The sequence below is a fragment of the Manduca sexta genome, chromosome 18 (genome assembly GCF_014839805.1).
Source record: "Manduca sexta isolate Smith_Timp_Sample1 chromosome 18, JHU_Msex_v1.0, whole genome shotgun sequence".
Classification (NCBI taxonomy): domain Eukaryota; kingdom Metazoa; phylum Arthropoda; class Insecta; order Lepidoptera; family Sphingidae; genus Manduca; species Manduca sexta.
In genome coordinates this window covers 3,580,383-3,603,033 of record NC_051132.1, presented here as the reverse complement: position 1 = coordinate 3,603,033, position 22,651 = coordinate 3,580,383, and the positions used below count along the sequence as shown (strand labels likewise).

General features: G+C 32.7%; 2 protein-coding genes across 3 annotated transcripts in view; one reads left to right on the top strand and one right to left on the bottom strand.

Moving 5' to 3' along the window:
* Nucleotides 1–124: 124 nt before the first annotated feature.
* LOC115444266 lies at nt 125–6,076 on the bottom strand. Of its 2 annotated transcripts, none has more exons than XM_030169980.2 (5): nt 5,877–6,076; nt 2,975–3,192; nt 2,491–2,805; nt 1,351–2,415; nt 125–1,183 (listed from the first exon to the last, which is right to left on the bottom strand). In XM_030169980.2, exons 2-5 carry the CDS (start codon nt 3,155–3,157, stop codon nt 947–949), a joined length of 1,800 nt encoding a protein of 599 aa, XP_030025840.1. In that variant the 5' UTR covers nt 3,158–3,192; nt 5,877–6,076; the 3' UTR covers nt 125–946. The 2 variants fall into 2 exon arrangements, with proteins under 2 accessions (XP_030025840.1, XP_030025837.1); XM_030169977.2 differs by lacking the exon at nt 5,877–6,076 and adding an exon at nt 5,591–5,850 and having other exon boundaries at nt 776–1,183.
* A 1,822-nt stretch (nt 6,077–7,898) lies between these two features.
* The window catches only part of LOC115444279 (disintegrin and metalloproteinase domain-containing protein 19), an 87,569-nt gene continuing 72,816 nt past the window's right edge, over nt 7,899–22,651 (top strand). The window contains exon 1 of the mRNA XM_030170001.2: nt 7,899–8,241. Coding sequence (XP_030025861.1) covers nt 8,127–8,241 — 115 coding nt within the window. The 5' untranslated portion in view covers nt 7,899–8,126. The remainder of the gene's footprint in view (nt 8,242–22,651) is intronic.

Below are 22,651 nucleotides of genomic sequence, written 5' to 3'. Positions count from 1 at the left end.
GCAAAAACCAACGAAAATTGCCAAAATATGCAAATGCATATCATATACGAGATGCATATAATCCAGTCTCTACAAGATAAATAACTGAAACAAATTATTTATAAACAAAACAAAACAAAACAAAAATGTGCAAACATTTTTTTTATTTAAATAATAGATTGCTTAAAACCAAACACAACATAAAGGGAACATGAACTGTAATAACATAAAAAATTTAAAAAAGAACAAAATACAGCGACGTAGCGAAAATTTAATGTTCGACAGGATAAAATAAAGCCATGTCTACTCTGATCATTAGTCGCAAATTGTTTCGGATTATCATCTAGACACAGCCGTAGCCAGAGAGGAGAGGAAGAAGTCAGGCCCAGAGAATTGTGGTGCCCACCATAAAATGTTGAAGCAGCCTACTAATACTATATATTTTTAAAAACACCAAATTATCAATTCTTTATTTATAAGGAAATGGCAGCTCTCTTTTAGTTTCTAGCGCACAGCCTACTAACTAGCTACGTCTATGGTATAGGTTGAACAAAACTAAATAATGCTAAAGCAGTACACCATCATGTCACATTTGTGTCAAATAAAAATGCAAATTATATCATATAATCGGAATATAATACTAATGAGATTACTTAATCATTCTTTTCAGTATCACAGAAATTAAGGCATGCCTGGAAATCTTTTTTTTACTCATATGGATATTGGAAGTAATCTCGAGCACTCTATAAATCAATAATTTTAATTTTTTAGACAGATACAAAAATTTGTCTGTGGTATATGTATAGCCTGTGCTCTGCAACTATATGACTAGCATTTGTGCTTAGACCATAGTAAAAAAAAAATTAAAGGTACATGCCGAATACTACTTACTACACAAATCACTTATATTATTTTTCAAATTAACAACAAAATTATCAATTAAAAATAAAGAAATCTCTATCAGAACTTAATCCTGTAAAAGCCATTGCAAAGGAATGCCCAACCTGTCTTTCATTATATGTGATAACACTATCAATTGCTGCTTCCTTCTGTGTTCTAAAACAACAGGTTTATGCACGTCAAGACGGTACATCATGGTCTTTTTCCTCTGTAAATGATCCTCACATTCTGCATGGTCTTCGAAGTCCGACCAATCGCCCACCACTAAGTGGCAATAACCGCAGTGATATTGACCAGGACGAATCTAAAAATAGATGAAAAAGATAAAATGAACATTTTTAAGACCAGATGAATATGTATTTCTTAAATAATACAGTTTAGTATTAAGCTCTCCAAAGGAGCATAGTTCTATTTCAACCACAACATCATTTAGGACCATATTGCAAAACAGTTAATGAACATTGTGCTCACCTCTCTTACAAATTCAGTGGGGTCTTGTAGTACGACCGGCGTGTGTTCCATGGCGCCATCATGAGTCGGATTTCTAAGATGATACTTTATATCAATCTCGTCAAAAGTCGTTTCGCAATACAGACATCTAAGCTTATCGTTTTCTTCTTTAATCATCACAAAACTCATAGCAGTAAGACAAAAATTCTCATTGATAACAACATCATGTCCACATATATTTTCAATATGAACCACTTCCTTAATAAATTCATACATTTGTTGCTTTGGCAAATAAGCACCTGAATTTTTAGGTCTTTTTTGAGGCATCATTTTTAATTTGTGCATAACCCCATTGACATGTTCTTTCCAATTTCTTAATGATGCAGGTAGTTTTACATCACATGCAGTGCAATGAGCAGTACTATTCCCTGCAATGTATGATATCTTGTTGTTATCAGCAAAAGTTTCGAGATTGCATACTGACTCTGGCTCAGTACTTTGATGAACATCCGAGGCTGTGGCACCTACACTAGACCCACTACCTACTGCTTCTGTTTTAATATTATCTTCATTACCCTGGTTTGGGTATGTTATATATTTTAAGTCTTTATTGATTTCATTGTTTAATTCAGTCTTTCCTTTCATATCAGTCACTTTGTGATTTTGTTGAACTCTAGCTGGTGTTGATAATGGTGACACATGCTTATTTTTATGCTCTGCAATATGCTTTTTGATCTCATTATAATTGAAACTCACTTCTATATAACATTTTTTGCAAAACGCTTTTTCAGATTCAAAGTGAATATTTATATCATTCATTTGAAATTCAGTGATTGCATCAAGTATATTTGATTTGCTATCTTCAACAGTATTTTCTGATGTAGGCGTCACATTAGATGTTTTATCTCTAGTGACACTTGACGCATCATTTTTATTATCCAAAATATTTGTTTTATCATTTTTCACATTATCAATGGTGCAACTGACATAATTTTTTTGATGTTCAGATTCATTTAAATGTTTTTCAAATGCGCTTAAAGCAAGTATTTTGTTGCATGTTAAACATTGGAAAGACAAATCATCAACCTGGAATCAACAAAATATCAGTTATTTATATACTAAAAATCTTTATCAAAGATCCCATATGTGTTGAATCCTTACCTTTCTATAAAGATAGTTGTTCGGCCCAAACTGAATTCTTCCCTGCACTAGTTTAAGTATGTGAGCATTTGTCACTTTATGTTCGGCGAAGTTATCGACGTCACAGTTGCAGATGGCGCAGGTGTCGCCGGTTAAGCCGTGCCACGCCTCCTCTTTGATCACAACATCATTAAACGCCATTACGTCATCTTCAACATACTTAAGTAGAGCAATACCCTTATTGTCTTGATGCATCTTCTCATCAATGTGCAAGTTCACTTTGGTCCCAGTTGACAACAATATATTGCAGTACTCGCAAAAGTATCCAGCTTTTACCTAGAATAGTCAAATTATTTCATTTACAACACTGAGTGAGAAAGGAACAACAATGTATATTATAGACGGATTTCCATTTAATCACTTAGACAAACACTCCATTGCCTACTGCCTATACTCTTGGGATATTTTATGTGATATTTACATTTTGTTAAATTTTTATAATTACCTTTCTAATACAATCACTCTTATACTTTTCTAAGTAAGAGCAGTTTTCCAGGCTTTTCTTATGGATTTGTTTTTGTATGTGCTGCTCTGCAGCCTCCTCCGAAGCAAAATATGTCTCACAGACAAGACAGAAATAGTCGATGATTCCATTAATGATAGCATTTTTATTGAACTTGGACATCATATTCTCCTTCAACAAAATATAAGGCCGCAGCAGACCTGTAAAAGAGGATAAAAATAAGCAAATTCTAGGGAAATGGAATAGGCGTATACATTATAATATGATGCATAAGATACTAACCAGTGTATATTAAACAAAATATACTAGTGGCATTTGACAATGACTTCTACTGAAGTATGATGACTAAAGAAAGATAAGCAGTTCCGATTTATTGATTGGAATATGTAAGTTCTACATGAGTTATTTTCTTGTGAATGCTCATAAATAAAAACACAAATAAGTGAAAATAGGGATAAAAATTGTCTTAATTTTTAACTAATTACACAACAATTTTTAAAAGTATAGGGGACATTATAATTCATAGGCCATTTTTAAAGGGAATTTTTGTCATAAGAACATATAATAAAAAACAAAAGTATATCTAAGTTTTATTATAATATATTTAAATAGAAAATTAACTCTACATTATACCATTCAGTGTGAGAATAAGTAGTGTAAGAATAAGTATCCTTGAAAACAGTATGGAGAAAATTTTATTAATCAGGAAAGGCAAGTCTTTAAGAGGGTAGCCATAAGTTTGAAGTTGTACATAGGATTCATATAAGTGGATGTAGTTGTAATATGAAGAGCAGTGTAATAAAAAAAACTAACACTATTAACTGATCATTCCTATATTACAGACATATGAGATCCTTTTTTTTTTCGCATTTTATTTACAAGAAATTTGAAAAATACTACAATAAAAAAAAGCACAAAAATCTATAATAATTTTTACTTTTGGATACAAAAAAATATTTTTTGGAAAAGACACAGGCTATTTCTACACAAGGAGCAGGGTGGTAGCTCAAGGTCCATTTTCATACATTTTGTTTCGGCTTTAATCTGGGTAACTAAACAAGTATTGGCAAGTAAAGAATTTAAATTCACGTCTAGTTAGTGATTAGTTCTCGCAGTTGAAAGAAAAATGTAAAAATAATTAATATGCATGGATATTTCGGCCTTTAAAATTTCGTCATATTAAATTTTAAAGGGCGAAATATTCATGCATATTAATTATTTATACGTTTTTCTTTCAACTGCGAGAACTAATCACTAACTAGACGTGAATTTAAATTCTTTACTTGCCAATACTTGTTTAGTTACCCAGATTAAAGCCGAAACAAAATGTATGAAAATGGACCTTGAGCTACCACCTTAAGTGATATGTCACCATTATGACCATCTTCTACTTGAGTGATCTGATTCTCCTCTGAATCTTATGATGCTGTAAAATTTTGCTTCCACAATATATCAAATACTCTTCAAAATCACATTCGCTATTAGATTGGTCTGAAGCAAGCATTTAAGAATTGAATTCTCAATTCAAATGGCAGACACCTACTTGTATTGTTTTTGTTTTTAATGAACTTATGGTCATCCATTGTTGTTTCACACCACTTTTGGCCATTTGGCACTAGAGAATATAACAATAATACATAAACATGTTACAACGCAGCACATGCCAAGCAAAGCCAACCATGCAGCCACATGTTAAGCCAAGCCAAAGCCAAGCCAAGCCAAAGCCAAAGCCAAAGCCAAAGCCAAAGCCAAAGCCAAAGCCAAAGCCAAAGCCAAAGCCAAAGCCACAGCCACAGCCAAAGCCAAAGCTAAAGCCATACCACAGAGGTTGAATGCCGCAACTTCCACTCAAGCCAGCCAGCAGTATCAATATTGCCTATGGTTCGCCGTTGATTGTTCGTGACATGACATCCAACTGTTAAATGACGGGTATAAATACCCAAGGCATTATTTTCAATGGACATTCAATTGTGTGCACTAGTATAAGGCGAAACGCTGTCCGAATAATAAAACATAATCTCTGAAGTAATTTGTATTCATATTTCTCCCTTCTGTTTTAAACATGTAAAAATATTTTGTATGGTAACTAGGAACATGTAACCTAGGCTACACCCGACTCTTTGATAAGTATTTCTAATGTGTTATACATTTTTAATTATAATCTTTAATGATTCGCAAATAGCTTACATATAATATTTCACACAACACATTAGTTACAGTTAGGGATGTCGGAGGGGGGCGAAGCTCCGCTATTTGGCTATTATACATTTGACAACACTTTTTTCTACTCATTTCACTACTAAAACAAAGCTACGGAGGTAATGTCGCGGCAAGCGGGTGGAGCGAACAATTCTAAGATTCAGTAAAACGCGCCACATCTTAGACTCCATGTCACTCATTAAAGCTTTAAGTACTTAACAAACAGTGCCTTATAGTTTATTTTGTGCTACTGATCACCTGTTAAAGATCAACCAAGTTTTTATATAAGTACCCACAGTGTTTCTAAACCTAAATGAACTTTGGATCTTACCAGTCCAGAGCGCATTATACTTTACTCATTATATTAAGGCGAAAAATATTATATTAAAAAAAGCTTACTTTAAAAAAGAGTATGGTGATTTCTCCTGTTTTGTTTTCGGAATAAGTAATATTCTGATACCTATTGATTCCATCATGGCGGCTCATACTTCAATCAGAGAAATTTACTTATAATAGATAATTGTCTGTCCTGCCGTTTTTGACAATTTAAATAACTCCTAGGTAATAATTATAATAGCTTTAGCGCGTAATTTATCTAGTATAAGAAAGTTTCTTACTATAAATAATCGAACGGTGTTCTGTTCCACAGTTTCCAGTTTTTATTGCAATTATTAATTTTACATACCTTATTTTTGTGAGAACAGCTTGTACACCAACGCAACGTTTGTATCCGAGTAACGACTTGAGAACTAGCAATAGTTTAGTGGTAAAACTAATTATATTATGAACTTTACGAGTAACATTTTCTTTCCTCTGTCAAATTGAAAAACCACTGACCACAGTAGCACGGAATCCCCGACTATAGACACATAGAGTATTATACATATATTTTGGTCAGGAAATATCTATGAGGTTCTCTATGATCTCGTAGTATTATGTAAACTAGGAAGAATTTTCATAGATAATATTACATACGTATCAGTACCTATAACAACGGAAGTATTATTGAGGAAGTGTGAAAATTAAAAACAAATTGCTTTCAATCATACTATAAACATGACAATGTAATGTTATGTATGCAGAGACAAATAAAAACAAGATTATGTGTGTATGAAAATAAGCATAGAAAAAAGGAAACTTTCATGTCTGGAGATGTTACCACGTAGGCTATTTTCTATTCCGGTAATTTATTTCCATGGGACATATTGGATTTTTTATCTGATTTTTTAAATAGATGGTGCTGGCGTCCTGCTCATAGCGCTACAAATTGTCATAGTAATTTAGGGACTTTTATAGCGGAAAAAGCTAACAACGCCTAGTCACTGAATATAAATAACAACTTCAAATATATATAGTAATAAGTCCGGTCCGTACGACCGTCGCATCGTAAATTGCATATATGTATAGGTTTCAGTCCATAGTCTACACAAAAGGTATAATACTTATCTGTGGACGTGGATATTGCCAAGTCTAAATAAATGTACATTGAGTGTATATTGCCCAGCAAAATAGACTTCCTGTGTATTTTTTTTAAATATGTAAGTACTTTATGGTAGATAAAAGAACTCTTAATAAGTAAAGAATAAAATTTAAGATAAAAATCCTTACTTTTGTAGGACATAGAACTGAGGGAATATTAAATACTGTCGTCAGCAAATAAAAATATAAGATTTTTACACAATCAAATCAAATCAAATTTGTAATTTACCACTATAATGTATCTTAATTATTTTAACGACACTTCTATCGACTCATCACAATAAAATCCATGAAGTGGAAATAAATTTTCGTCAGTATTCTTGGAAAGAGTATTAGATCTACATGTATGTATGTTCTGAACTAGTGGATAATTAAAAATTTTAGCATTGGCATCACTGGAAGTGACATCTCCCAATTGCAACTAGAGATGTGAACACAAATATTGTAGATTAATCGAGATATTAAATGTGAATAGATTCTAAAGCTTACGACGTTATTAAGGACACAAACCAATGTATTTCAACAAAATTTATTTTTTTATTTGTGAATGAAATAGATAGTTTTTGTAAGTAATGATGAAAATATTTATATCTTATTTTAATAAATGGAAGGAAGTAAATTTACAAAACTGATTTCAACAAATGAGATGATATTTATACATCACTTAATTTAAAGAATACTCTTGGATATTCAATTTTATTATGACATAGGAATTATATAATGAGCATTATATGATATACTTTGTAATTACAACTTATAGGTTGAATTGTAATCTCGGGTCAATGTATGCATTTATATTTTCTAAACCTTACATAACTACTGAAAATAAAAGTTATTATTTTGTTTGATGCGAATTTGAGCACGTAGGTAAAGGTCATTAAGATCATAAATCATAAGAAATGACGTCTACAACTAAAACAATATTATGTACTTTTGTGACTAACGTCTCGGGTTCAATTTTTCGAGTCGGATAAAGTAATATTGAGTTTTTCTACTCTGTATCTGCCCGGAGGCTAGAATATGGGACGCTACATCATGGGACGGATCACGGAAAACACACGACAGACATTGAAAATACCATACTCGAAATTTACGCGATAAGATGTACAAACAACAGCGGTGTTTTTGCGTCACGTATTAGTATATAAATAACTCGATACCATTTTATATCGAATATTTCTATTTGACATTTGTATATCTCATAGGTCATAATCGTGCAACACTATTCAGTATCGTCAAATCGCTGCCCGCTCCGCTGATGCCGTCAGTGTTTGGTTTGGTTGAGTTGTTATTTTCATATTTTTTGTTCGTAAAGCGACTCGCGGCTGTGAACGATGCGGACGGTTGAATGATGTGCAGTGCCTTGTTCTTCGTATCTAAAAACATTTAAATATATTTTATAAATAAAACATGTTCGTTTCATAGTTATTATAATAGAACTATTATTGTGTTTAAAATGTCACAAAATACTTTGAGTGGAAATATGTTTGGTGTTGGTGTAAGTTTGTGGTGCGCCGTTTTGTTAATTTTATTAACTCTGACAAAGGACAGCGTGGAAGCCCGAGAACTGAGTAAGTTGTTGCCTTTTTATATGTTTACGGAACAGTTATGGTTACAGTGCTTTAATTTATTACGATTTCAAATATAATTTGTAAAAATACATGTTTTATGTGAACAATATAATAAACTGGGTATTGTTTACTACTTTTTGATATTATACCATGAAGGAATCGTTCCAGAGTTGTTGTATGTATTTATGACCCGTTTTCAAATTTAGAAACTCCAATTCTAAACCATAGAGTAGGATCTTTCTGTACTTGATTTAGCTTTTCAATATTCATAGTACAGTAAATTAAAAGATAACATGCATCTTACCCTTTTAGCTTTATCATTGCATATTGATGCATATCATATCATGATATTACATTACAGCATGTACTAAATCTGTTTATTAAAAGCTATAAAGATTAATAAATAGTTGCAATGGTTTTGTAAAATCAAAAGCTTTAGTATGCGCTGTGCTGTCAACTAAACTTACAGGTTTATACTTATGTTTTAGCATAATTTATTGTGTTAATAAGATGTAAAATCATAATTGTTTGATACATTTAATGGAAAAAAAATTATAACTTGAATTTTTGACATATTTTTATCTCACCTATCTGATTAACTTGATTAGAGAAATACCATGATAAGGCGGGTAAAATAGATTTCAAAAAATTATCAAAATAATTTATATGGCACAGATTAAAGTTGAAATTAGCTTTAAAAATCTCTCAATTTTGCTATTTTCCAAAAATAATCATCATTATCCTCAATGTTGTTTGAAGATTGTGGGTTAGGTTATAGCTGAAATAAAAATATTCATTTTTATACTCTTCAGGTGAAAAACGGATTCTATTTTTATAATATTTAGGTGAGACTTAATGCCAATGCTTCTGTAAGCCAGGGTCGGCAGAGGCACACATTTTATGACACTAGGCAGTGAGGCTCAATGAGTTTTGGGTAAACTAATAATTAGTCTTAACCAGCAATGAAGTTAATTAAACATAAGGATAGGGATAGGATATATTTTCGTAAGGTATTAGACAGCAATCTTACTTATTGTACCTAACAGAATAATTTTTATTGTACTGTAAGAGTAACCATAATGCACATACCCATATATTGCTATTATCTAGACCCGTAAGAAAAAAAGTCTTTCAATTAATTGAATTCAAATTTAATGAATTGTTTGTAAATTTACACTATTGTCTAAACTGGGCTTAGTGTGTAAACAAATGTACAGTCTCATACTGGGGCCTTATTCTCTATCCTGCACGTTATTTTGACAGTGCGTAACAAGCACGTAACACAACCCATCATGTTTAGGACTATAGAAATTTGGCTTACAGAATACCATTCCACGCAAATTTCTCGAAGATATCATGACACGGCCGCGTTATGCGTTTACACCATCATACAGAATAAGGGCCCTGTTTTGTCACAGTTACCACAGTGACAGGTGTCTGCTGATAAATAATTATACAGTTCATAAAATAACATAGCATTCCAATATATAAATTGCTGCACCTGGCCACATAATGTAGAATGTATTAAGCAGGAAAATAGTTACTTTTATTCTGAATAATATTAATGCATTGAATATGATAATGCTTCAAGAAATGTTATTTACTTACCTGCCTACATTATTCTTGCAGTTTGGGTGTTTAATGTTATTTATATTGTGACTAAGATTTCTGGGATGAATATTATGTTATAAATCAAAATGAATTAAATTTATTTAAAAAATCTTATAGTACTATGAAAGAAGCTTTTAGATATAAATTTTTCAGATGTATAATAGGGGACCGGCCTATGCTTGATTTTGTACATTAATCTATATGTAATGGTTAATAATACGAACAAGAAGCACTCCTGCGAAAACTGCATAAATATTGGTTGAAAAATGAGCGAGTAATTCATATTTAAAATATTGTAACGCGCAGAAGTGGGCGCGTTGTAGGGATATCGCTTCATCTCTTTCTTTTGCACGCGTCGTAATTCCCGTTGACGTCACATGTGGGTATTTCGTCTCTTTTATGTTTCTTGTTAATTACCCCTTCCACCGAAATTCAAAGACTTATAACTTGTTGATTTTTTATCTGATTTCAATAATTCCTTCTGTGTTATAATTTATATTATGTAAATATTTGTTAATAGTAAAGAACAAAAATGAGTCCGGTACCCTATTATTGCAGGATTCATAAGTATTTTTGATCAATATGTATGGGATCTTGGATCAAATGTGTGCATTTCATGTTTGCTTATGTTTGTTGTTGTGCCTAATGCCACCCACAATGTGGACGGTGTTTTGAATGTGAAAATATGTGGGACATGAGTTATTAATATTATTTATAGTATTGATAACACAGACATGTATGAATAGGTCAATGGATTGAATATAGATGTGATATATATATTACATTATCCTTAAGACTAATAAATAATATGATGGTGTAAATATCATATAATTATATAAATATCCATCAAAGATATGTAGAATGAAAAGATATCTCAATCAAACAAATGTAGTTATATTGTAACTTTGGCTTTTCTGATGACCAAACTTCAGTCCGCCCCGTGACCATGAAGGCTGCAATTTTGGAAACGTCAGGAGAAAATTATAATATAAAAAACGCGATTAAAATCCGCAAAATAGTTTTATATCAATAAAAAGCCTTTTTAATATCATAGATATTTTAATACGCTTATAATTATTTTTCTATTCCGGACTGGTGATTGCATTGGAACTTGAATAAGATCTATATTCAAACTATTTTATTCTTACACTGTTGGCCGAAATTTTTTAATAACCCTGAATGAACTTATTCCTAACCATGTGATCGTATCATAATTGATATTCAGGCGCGAGTGAGCAGTAACCTTTCACGCCGCAATTACAATATAATTAATTAGTATTAACGATATGGTAAAAGCGTGGTATCGCTGGACGTCCGGCGTACGGTATCCGCTGTTGCGGAGTACAAATTGACCCTTATTGAGGCTATGTGATAAGTGTTTTTGATAAACAAATCCTCGGAATCTTTTAACAGTTATAATTACTGTTGTTGAGAAGAATTTGTCGCGGCTTCTTACGCAGCATTGCGAAATTAATAAATAACACCGATAGTTATCTTTATGCTGCTCCAGAAAATAAAGCTAAATATGGTATATGCTAGCGTTGCAAATAAACTTTATTCTAATAGGTTACATTCCGCAATCAATCCGGAGATATCGATTAAGATTGTCCATTAATTTTGGCCGTAAGTGAAGCGAATTTTTTTTTTGGTAAGCAATATTACTCCTTTCATATTAAACCAGTAGCAGTACTACTACATCGAATTTTGGATTGCAAAGGTCTATGAAGAACTATGCCCATCACCCTTAGAAAAGACGTTGTCTTATAAAATGCTTTTAAGTGAGTTTATACAATTGTTACCCTGGCTACAACATCTTTCAGACTAGAAGACAATAATGGCTACACATGCTGCTTGATGGATATATTATTGCATAAAAACGAATTATTTTAAAGCGTATGGTTGTTTACACACACGAAACAAAAACAGCGGTGAATGATCCCAGTAAATGCCAAAAAAATTGCGTGCTAATATAATATAAAAAAGTATACAATAAAAGGCAGTTTGCACTCAGGTTCTAATTAAAAGGGGAAGTCGGTATCGGCGCATCGTGACCACTGACCATTCGTGACCATAGGGGGAGAGAGGGGAGGGTGGACCATGTTGCCAGGATATCGACCATCGCCCGTCGGAAACGACCCAACGGTATTTGATAGACAATTAATATTGTTCGATTGGGCATATGACGTCATAGTCGTTAACAAAGAATAGTGATGAGGTAAAAATTAAAAATATAAGGAGTATGTATTCAGATATGGATTATGTATTTAAAATGTTATCAAAATCGTTAGTCTGATTGAATGGCAGTGATTAGGATAAAATAGCGGATAATACTGGTTAGTAGTTCGCTCACGACTTGCTGATTAGAATCTTATCCTCAAAGAGTGTAAACAGACGTGCAAAGGATTTATAATTATTTGACAGTCTATATATTACTCATATCATTTAATAGATGAAGGAGATGGGCTTCTAAATACATGAAACTTGTATCCTTCTACGTTACAAAATGTAGTCGGACAGATGGACGACTTAACAATAAGGAACAATACACTTATAATAGGCTTTCATTACCCTTCAAACACTGAACCACAAGAAATTAAGCGTCTGACAGATTCAACAATCTCGTCAAGTCGCAACGTCTTAGGCTTTGTGAATGTGCGGATGTAACAAGCAGTATTATGATTTTTTATTCAGCACGGCGGCTATTTCCTAATGATTCACGATTTCCGACGCCGCGCGGCCGACCCGAGGCGCCCGTGATTCACCGCATCACATGTTAATAGACACTTTACACTTACCGAGACGCGATGGAAATTGCGTTGTTCGACATGACTATAATTCGCTTTGTAATGTTTTGATAGTTTAGAACAGTGGCGAAGAATAAAATTTTGTATAAAGGAAATCGATACTACTTGTAGGTACTAATAATATGAATAAATTCAGGTTGTCTGGAAGAGATCGCTTTTTAGCGATAAGACCGCCTGTTGGTGCACTTTTTTTTATATGATGTAATAATTGTATTCATTTTTCTGTATTTGGTTTATACAATAGTGTTTCATACATTCATTCATTTATCCATAAATGTAGTTTGAAAATCGTTTTAATGATAATTAGATTTTACATAAATTACGAAAATGAAGCCGGCAGGAATCGGATTATATGGACCCTTCGCCACTGTTTTAGAATATTAATATTTCTATCGTAAGACAAAGCTCTTACAAACATTCTTGGTTAGTCATTTTCTGAATCAAAATAAAGTCTAATTATGCTCTAAAAATGTTCCTAAATTAAATGTTCGTCAAAATAGGTTCAGCCGTCTTAAAGAGATGACCAAAAAAAGACCAAAAAGTATTTACATAACATACGACCGCACCATAAAAAGAGCTTTCAAAAAAGCTGTCATGTCCTAAGCAAGCCTATCCATTTGAATATCACAGACAATCTCATTTACTTTCATAAACAAAGCATAAACAGTACCAAGTGCTAATCAAACTCGTTGATGCAACTTTGGACCACAGCGAGTGAATCGTTTCCCGCGAGGGTTATCAAAGGTTGGTCGTCTTACGTCACGGGGCGCATCTGTGCCGTATGCCCGCTTCGTGTCCCGTTTATTTTTCTACATACATTTTTTTATACTTTCCACTCTACGTTTATGAGTGTTGGGCGGTGACTGACGTATTGAGAATGGTTTGTGTGCGGCTGCACTGCATTTGTATTGTAGAAACTACACAAACTATTAGAAGAGACAGCTTCTAAACGATTAGAAGGCATTGTATTTTGAAATAATAATAGATAATTTATTTAAATAAGTAATGTAAATTGCGAACAAGAACTCCCCTATACACATTATCTTAACTAACTATAAAAGCTTGGAATGTTCAATAGCGGATTTTGAACTAAGCAAGTTTGTATTTTGTATGATCTGCTTGTTTCTTTTGGGCATGGATGTCGTGGGCAGTGGGATCGAAAATATAGTTCCTTACGTTTATAACTGAGTTTTTATCTTTCACTATTGTCAGAAATATATTGTAATAGACGTGCCTCTATAAAATTATAATACTGACTGCCGTTTTTTATAATATAATATGTCGCTTGACAGACGCCTTATTATACGATTGTTTGCAAGTATTTGTATAGTATTCAAAGAATAAAGTACGGTTTTAAGAATATACTCATTTATTCCTTTGAAATTAAAATTTTGCAATTTATAAAATTCATATGAATTTATAACAGTATACGTATTGTTTGAGTTGCTAATTTACCTATTAACTTCATTTACCATGAAAAATGCATGTATTATCTTTTGCGATGTGGTTTTTCCTTTTGCAAATGCGTATTTTCTATTTCTGTTAACTTTAATGCAATATATTTATAGGCTATAAGTACCAAGGGTCAAAAGTAGATGCATTTAGTTATTGTGGTGTACTTATATGGCCAGCGGTGTTATTTAATCTTAGGTTCTTTTGATATGAATAAAGTGGTATTCAATATGAAATTATTGAATTAAATTTATGAATAAAGTTTTAAAGTATTAAAATAAATCAATGGACATTATGGGAAATTGTACTTTTTTGGGTTTCGTCTGTTGATGAGCGCCGGTGTTGCTCTCCAACAAGCGAGCGACATGCTCGTCTCAAAATTTCATTCAAGATAATTGCTTGTTCAGCGTTCCCTTAAAGAAAACGTTGACAAGCGTTAGTAGCTCATTAAATAATTAAAAGATCAAGGCTATTTCAATAAAGATAATATTGATTTTATCATACGGATATTGCAGATCAGTGATAGTTGCCATAATCTCCATCCCCAGTTTTACTGTCCAATAATCTTGGAAATGTACATAATCAGCGTCCATTCGCTTAGCTAATTGAAATCCGGCTCGAGGGACCAGTTTACCTCTCTTACTAAGCAATTATAAGGAAATTGCGTTTTCTAGATAAGTCTGAATAGTATCAATCGAATGTTGCTATTCAAATATAATTTCTCTTCAATTGGAAAGTAAATTCGAAATTGTATGGCACGGTTATCACGCTTAGTTAATTTAAATTGATGTATTAAGGATACGATACTGTTAAACGAGATGAAAAGAATTGATACTTAGTTTAAAAATTATTTCACTAATCGGCTTAACTGTAAAGAGAATAATGCTTATAAAAACTAAATATAATTGGCGGTTTTAGCGATCGAAGTAATACAGAATTTTTCGAATAATTCTGAAATTTCTTTACTAACAAAAGCTATAGATAGAAATACAGTTACATCTGACATACATCATCTACATTTAGTTTCTTTTCATCCACTTTTTCCACTTTTAGCCTTAAATAGTCGGCTTTACCTAAATTATGTAAAAATTGTGCATGTATTATTTCGATGATTACAAAGAGAAAAGCGGTTTGAAACCTTATCAGGTCACTAATAACACTGTAATCAGTTTTTCACGCTGATTAAAAAAACAATAGTGCTAAAATCAATTTGTAACAGTGGTATAGTATGAAGTCATTTGGTTATTTGATAAATGTATATTAAACGTGAGCATGTATTTATACAGTTAGACCCTGTTACCATTTGTAAGAATAAGGAAGTGTTCTTCGATAATTCTGTAAAAAGGAATTTTGAGGGTGTGTGAAATCTACCAATCCGCACTAGGCCAGCGAGGTGGACTAAGGCCTAATCCCTGTCAGTAGTAGAGGAGGCCCGTGCCAACAGTGGGACAGTATATAATACAGGGCTGATATTATTATTATATTACAAGAAGTGCTCTTCATAAATACTAGAGAAGTCTCAATTCTTGTTTGGGCAATTTGAACGAAATATCGCATTGAACCCGTTAAGTGTAAATCGTCGACATTTTGTTTTGATCTGGCCCTACGAAACGAGAGAATCCCCTTAAATAGGATAATTGCGTTTTAGGACTTGACATCTTTCATAGTCAACATAGCCCTTATCCACTATTACAAGCGAGGGAAATTTTAACAATCATCGAGTGGTAAAACTGTTAACAAACATTATATTAAGAACGACACTGTTTTCCCTAACACGTATAGTGCTGACATTTTCCCGTGCAAGTTAAATGAGGATCTTTGAGCACTAGTCTTACCTAGAAAAATATATTACGGATTATTTCTTATACTATTTTAATACAGCATACATGTAATACAATTATTTTATCATTTATGTTTAAATATGTTACCATCAATGTATAGAAGCACTTAATAAGTAAAAATGTTAATTAACAAAATTAATAACCGCGTGTTAATTTAGCCATGGGACATCCGTGCACGAACTAAATTCTCGCTCAAAATTATTCATTAGAGGATACACGGACACACACTTACACGCTCGTCTGGTTCATTTGTTGCAACAAAAAAAAATATATCCATTCGGGAGCCAACGCACTCACTTCGTCAACAGCTGTTTATAGACATACCAGCTTATGGTGACCCACCAACCCCCTGGGATGGAGTTTGATAAGTATGAGAACGTGAATATGTGAGAGGTCTTGTTGCGTCGGCGCCGCTTATTTCTGGATATGGCCGGGATACGCCCGGTATGGGAATGATGACTTCCACGCAGGGACACGGCGCGTTTCCTTCACGTGACGTCATGCTGATACAAAATATTTTAATATATAATTCGATTGTTCTAGAAGAAGGAACCTTGAAATGATTAGTGTTAAACCGTCTCAATTACCTCGCATAGAACGCAGGAGCAAATCTGTGAGGCTTTTTAATTGGACTGTACAACAGACTATAAATGAACTATATGCGTAGACAATTTTTTCTTTTTTGTAAGTTATATTCGATGTAACTTAGTTTCACTTGTTGGTTAAAAGTTAATATTTTCTCGATGTAAACAAATATTTCACTTCGATCTTACATTGTGCATGAACAATGTTTAGAACACATCCATTTTAATAATATTTATGCCGAACTGGACGGTATAAATCTCCTTTACATAAAACATAGGTAATATATAAAAACCGTACATCAGTTTGTTTAGAGTCTGCAGTGGAATATTCTGGAGTCTAGGTGCTGTCCACTTGCACTATCGCCAGGCTGACTCAGTACTGTATCGCACAATACTAACTACGTGTTTTATGTTTTATTGACATGTTTTAGGTTATCGCTTCACACATATGTGACGTAGCTTTTGTTCGCAACTCCGCCCGTGTTACGTCTCTCAAGGGATAAAAAGGGGCTTGCAGTTGGAGTACTGGAGCTCCCTATTAGTCATCGATGGTCCCCCCCGTGACCATGAAGACTACAAAGTCTTCGAAACGTCGGGAGAAAAGTAAAATATTAAAACCGCAATAAAATCCGTAAAATAGTTTAATTAAAATCATCGATTATTTTTGTGGATTTTCTGATATCTCTTCAACACTTTAATTGGATCTTACTCCACTTACCATCCGGTGCAGAAGAGTCACTCTCCCGTAATCATATAAAAGCCTACTAACATCAACCAAGTATCAAATATAGCAGGTATGAATATCGTATTTTAAAAACCGATAATCCAAGCAGTTTGTCGTAAAAACATTGAGTATTATCGGATTCTTCTGTACTTTTGGAAACTATTTGCGTTCACTTTTAAAAGGCAAATTTTCCCATTACTAATCGCGTATCCGCAAATTGTGCACACAGCAGAGTGGGTCGCCGGCCGAGTGAACGACCGTCCGTATTTATTATGATTGTTTTCGCCCATATTTTCAGTTTATTACCATCCTACAGCGCTCTATTCAGGTCAGAAGTGGAGCGGTACACGTTTATTGTTGTACAACTAGCTTAATTAATACATTATGAATGTGGTGTTGGCACGCGAATGTAGACCTTTGTGCTGGTTGTTATGTCTGTTTTTTCAGTGAGTTAAAAGATGTCTTAAGGATAAGATTGCGTCTCGTTGCTGTAGGATTTGATGACACGGTTAGCGGCGATGATTTTGCACAGATACGTCCTGTTGATGTGGGACCTGGTTATGATGATTTTTTGTTACTTTGTGGGAATATTACAGCTGACATGCGAACTTGGTATAAGTGACCATCATCGTCCATATATCCACCATGCTAGAATTGTAATTATGTACCCCATCTCTAAGGAAAGAAAGTGTCATTTAGATGTTGGACTCCCCTCAAGCTCACTGACTTCAAGAAGCAACTGCAAACCACATCACCCCGTATCTCCGAGACGGTAGGGCAGGTTTTTGCATCATGTTAACGGTTGCTAATATATCCTGTACTACCGCACCAGTTGACACTATTAATTTTAAATCAATGTCAATAAATTATTTACTATGTGTATTCTATTGTTCATTGACGCCTAATTGTGGGAAAACTAAGAAAGCGACCGCACGCACTGCAATGATTGCAGGATGAGTAATGGTTATTATTTCCTCATACTCGAGTGTCGCTGACACTGCCCTACAGGCCGCGTCATCGCTGAATCGCATCGAGGTCATTGAGGACATGAGCGTCTTTAGAATGAATGAAGAGTTTACTATACACAACGTATGCATGTGCTGGTCCGTTCAGGACATGATTGTCATAAAATTGAATGTAAGATAGCTGGAGATCAGTGGCGCTTTTTGGCGAAATATTCCTCATAATAATATTATTATGAAGTATAGTCATACCGAGGACGAAGTCTAACATCGGGAGATTCTTGTGTAATATGTGTATTTAAAAACACGAATACTTTTAGTAGGCTGTAGCCTCGAGCGGGCATTGTAAGTTATTCGAACTCAGAATTCAATTGTCTCATTGTTTTTCATGACTTTGCTACTATTGAAAACGGGTAAATTTGTTTCCACAACGCTCCCTAAATGTGGATCGATAAATTCTACATACCACTGAAATTCTTACGAAGAACCTTCGAAACACGCAAGTTCCCTACTATTTTTCACTTTATGTTAAATTTGGCATTGGCACAAAATGTCGTAAAAATAAAATTTAGAGGCATGTACAATCAGCAAAGTTCGCGGTCGACCACCCTAAGGGTCAAAATAACTTGGCAAATTTGTTTTACTACGTTTGGGAGGCGGGGTTTGGGATCGATTGCATAGATCGATATCAGTCGTAGGCCTACTGGCTACCTGCAATGACGTTACGTAACACTACCGAACCGCTGCTGAGTGTATAATAGAAAACGAAATTAAAATTGATGCGCGCACGTCTATGCTATGACGATAATTCCTATACTTGTAAGATGCATATCGTCGGCGTAAAGAACGTAATAACAAAAGTTTTATAGTTTGGAGACAATCGCGATTTACAGTGTTTTTATTGTTAATTTTTTTGGCATTATTTTTGATAAATAAGAAACGACATTATGTTAATTATTTTATATCATATTATGTGCCTGATTACCTTCTTTTTAACTTTTAACAAACCAAACTTTATGTTGTATTCAAAAAAAATCATTTTAAAGCAATTTCCGCCATATTTGTCACAACTATATTGTGTTAGTAAATTATGATTAGCTACTTTTTAAGCCGTTTTTAGTTTTCGGTCTCTTTAAACCCATAGTCTATAATTAATTTATTAAATAAATTCAATGACTGCATAATATTATGATTGAATTTTGAATCGTAAAATTTAAACTGTTCAGTTTATTCAATTCGTTCAATAATTCATATTATAATAATAAATCATAGTTAATAGATTTCATTATTTGAATTGTTATTTTATTTTATTTCAAAACTTAGACGATAACATTTTATTCCAATCTCTGTATTTACAAATATGTATTAACATTAAAGGTTAAAAATAATTGACCTAAAATTATTAGCTTCTTGGAGATATTGTTTTTTTATTTCCTCTTAATGATCTTTTTTATCTTGAAATATGAATAGTTTTGAGTTAATAACGAAATACCTATTTTTTTTCATCCCTAATTTGAACTATTTAACACCTTTTTGAAGTAGTTAATTGGACTATTTATCGATATGCAGCGATTATTATTTATTTAATTTGAAGCGAGTTTAAAGATTTTATGTGTAGGCGGTAATATGCTTTTATTAGAGTAATATTGAAAGGCCAACATTTTTATTGCTGCAGATGTTGTTTGAAAAGAATAAATATATCACATAAAAATTGTTTGTTAAAGAGCGCATTTTTATCAATGTTTGTATTGACACCGGTCTTACGTGGACGCATTTATCGTTAAACTGAGTCGATTGTTATGCTATTGAATTTAGAGGCATTTAAAGATTATAAGTGTAGGCGTTGATTTGAATTCTTATTACAATAATATTTGCAAGGCTAACATTTTATTGCTGCACATGTCCAGTTTGTAAATTTTAGTTACTTTCTTTAGCCAATTATTTTAGTTTTCGCTGAGTTAAAACCCAAAGTCTATAATCAACTTACAGTTATTGATTTTTTACCGATTTAATAGCTGCATATTATGATTGAATTTTGAATTATATAAATTACTTAAACAGTTCAGTTTATTTAATTCGTTAAATCATTCACATAATCATAAATTATTGTTATTCGTTTCATTATTAGAAATTATTATATTTTTTCTCAATTTTTTATGCTTTTTGAACATTTTATTTACTTTTTAAAGGACATGTCCGTTTTTGTTGTATGGGCGCTGGTTTTTGTTTCGAATAAATTCCAACCAACCTCAAACTTATTGAATAATAATGTGCCAAAAATTGAGTACTTTGGAGTCATTACAATAATAATTTTAGACCCTTCATTGATAAGAAAAATAAGAAAGAAAAGTCATGGCTGAGTAATTCATACAAATAATTTCACGATTCGTCAAAAGATATAACTACCTGTTTTTGCACTAAGTAAAGTGTTGTTGTTGTGTTGGAAAAATTTAAAAAAATAAGAAAAGTTTGAAAAAAATGTTATTCGCAGTAAATATTTTCAGGGAGTAACTAAACAAGATTTTTGATTACTTAACTTTTTTTTCCGGGGATGCCTTCCCAAATGTAATAACGTTTTATATTTGCGAAAGAGTTCATTTTAAGTGTAATATTTAAAGTAAACTATTTTTTTTTTTTAAATCTCACAATCAAATCTTTCAAATAAAATGATTTATTTCAATAGGCTCGTTTTGTGAACCAGTCGATGAGGCTCATGCACATATCGCTACGATATATAATTATCAAAAGTTAAAATCGAATATAGTAGATAATATATTTGCAACACCAACAAATAATGAGATACACATGTAAAATGAAATTTCGTAGAAAGTCCATGTAAATAAAACACATTTTTTGTTACTTCAGTGATATGATTTAATTGTATTCATTACAAGTTTGATACGCTCAGCAGGCAGGTTGAGTAGAGTGTGCGCTCTGGATCGGTTAGCGATGGAGCTCTCATCCGCATCCTAGTGTATCCATCGAGGGACAGTGGTTCTCTGTAATACAATTAAATTATATATTAATTACTAAAATCCATTATTCTAATAATATTTTAACGTAATGACTACAGTGCCAAAATAATAAAATTTATATGGGAGCAGAACGCCAGTGCGGCCGACACAAAATACGTGGGTCAAGTACGAAATAATCCAAATTAAGTAAGAAAAAATCAGCTCTGTTTTCCATAATTGCACACATTTTATTGAGATAAAAATCCCAAATTTGCATTAAATCGGATTGTAATTCTACTTTAATTCAGTGCTACATATTATGTAGTTGTAAAAGAAACAATAATAACAGAAACCTCTGGGTTAAACTGGGTGGAACTTAAACGTCTATAAGCGGATCTTACAAACGCGCCGACATAGTTAATTACTCTAGTAAGAAATCATAATACCACTACTTAAAATCTTTAAACTCGTCTAAATTCAATAAACAATGGACGCCGCTTTCCGATAAAGGCGTCGACGTGGAACCGGTTAACAAAAACATAAAAAATGTCGTCCTCTAACAAAGACCCTTTTATGTGAAATCTTTACACTTTTAAACTGCACATGTGCAGCAATAAAAATGTTGGCTATGCAATATTACTGTAATAAAACAAATTATCGCCTATCCATAAATTATTTATACTCGTCTATATTTTTGGCATTAAATAAAAATTATTAATAAAGGAGATAGAATTTCGGGCGTCGTGACTTCTTTAAATTGGAAATTTCCTCCTTATTTCTTAAATATTAATATTTTTAAGTTATCGGAAGCTAACCTTCTTTATCCCTCTTAATAACAATTGTATTTTTAAGTGCCAATGAACACTAAAGATTATTTTTCTAGACGTCATGTTATCCAAATCGAATGAGCTATCACTCATATTTTTGGATCTTTATAATACATAAATTGACACCTTTTTGAGCTTATTGACTAGGACTAAAAGGCTTACCGGCCTGTCTTAATATATTCCCAACATTAAATTAGAGTTTACTATTAAAAGTCGACGGTAAAAGTTACGCTTAATGCTACTGCTGTTTCAATATCGAAAACTCTGAACTTTTAACTGAGATCAAGAAAAGATAGGTAACACCTATAACTATAGTGAGTATACCCGTCGAAGTAGTTTATTTTTGCATTGAGTACTTTTTGAGTTTTCCAATTATAATTTTTTTCAATATTTTGACATTTGATTATACGTATAGCATCTTAAATAACATAGTACATAGATTACTACCAGTATGCTTAATAGCACTATGTTAATTTTTGGCAAAAAACACACCAATGACTAATCATATTTGACCCTACGATAGATAGGATAACTTAAGGATTAATATAAAATATAATAAGTAGCATATTGAAGTCTGTTTTACACAATTAAAGGAATAAGTATTCATCAAAACTCAATAATATTATAATTATATTTAAAAGAGCTTAAAAT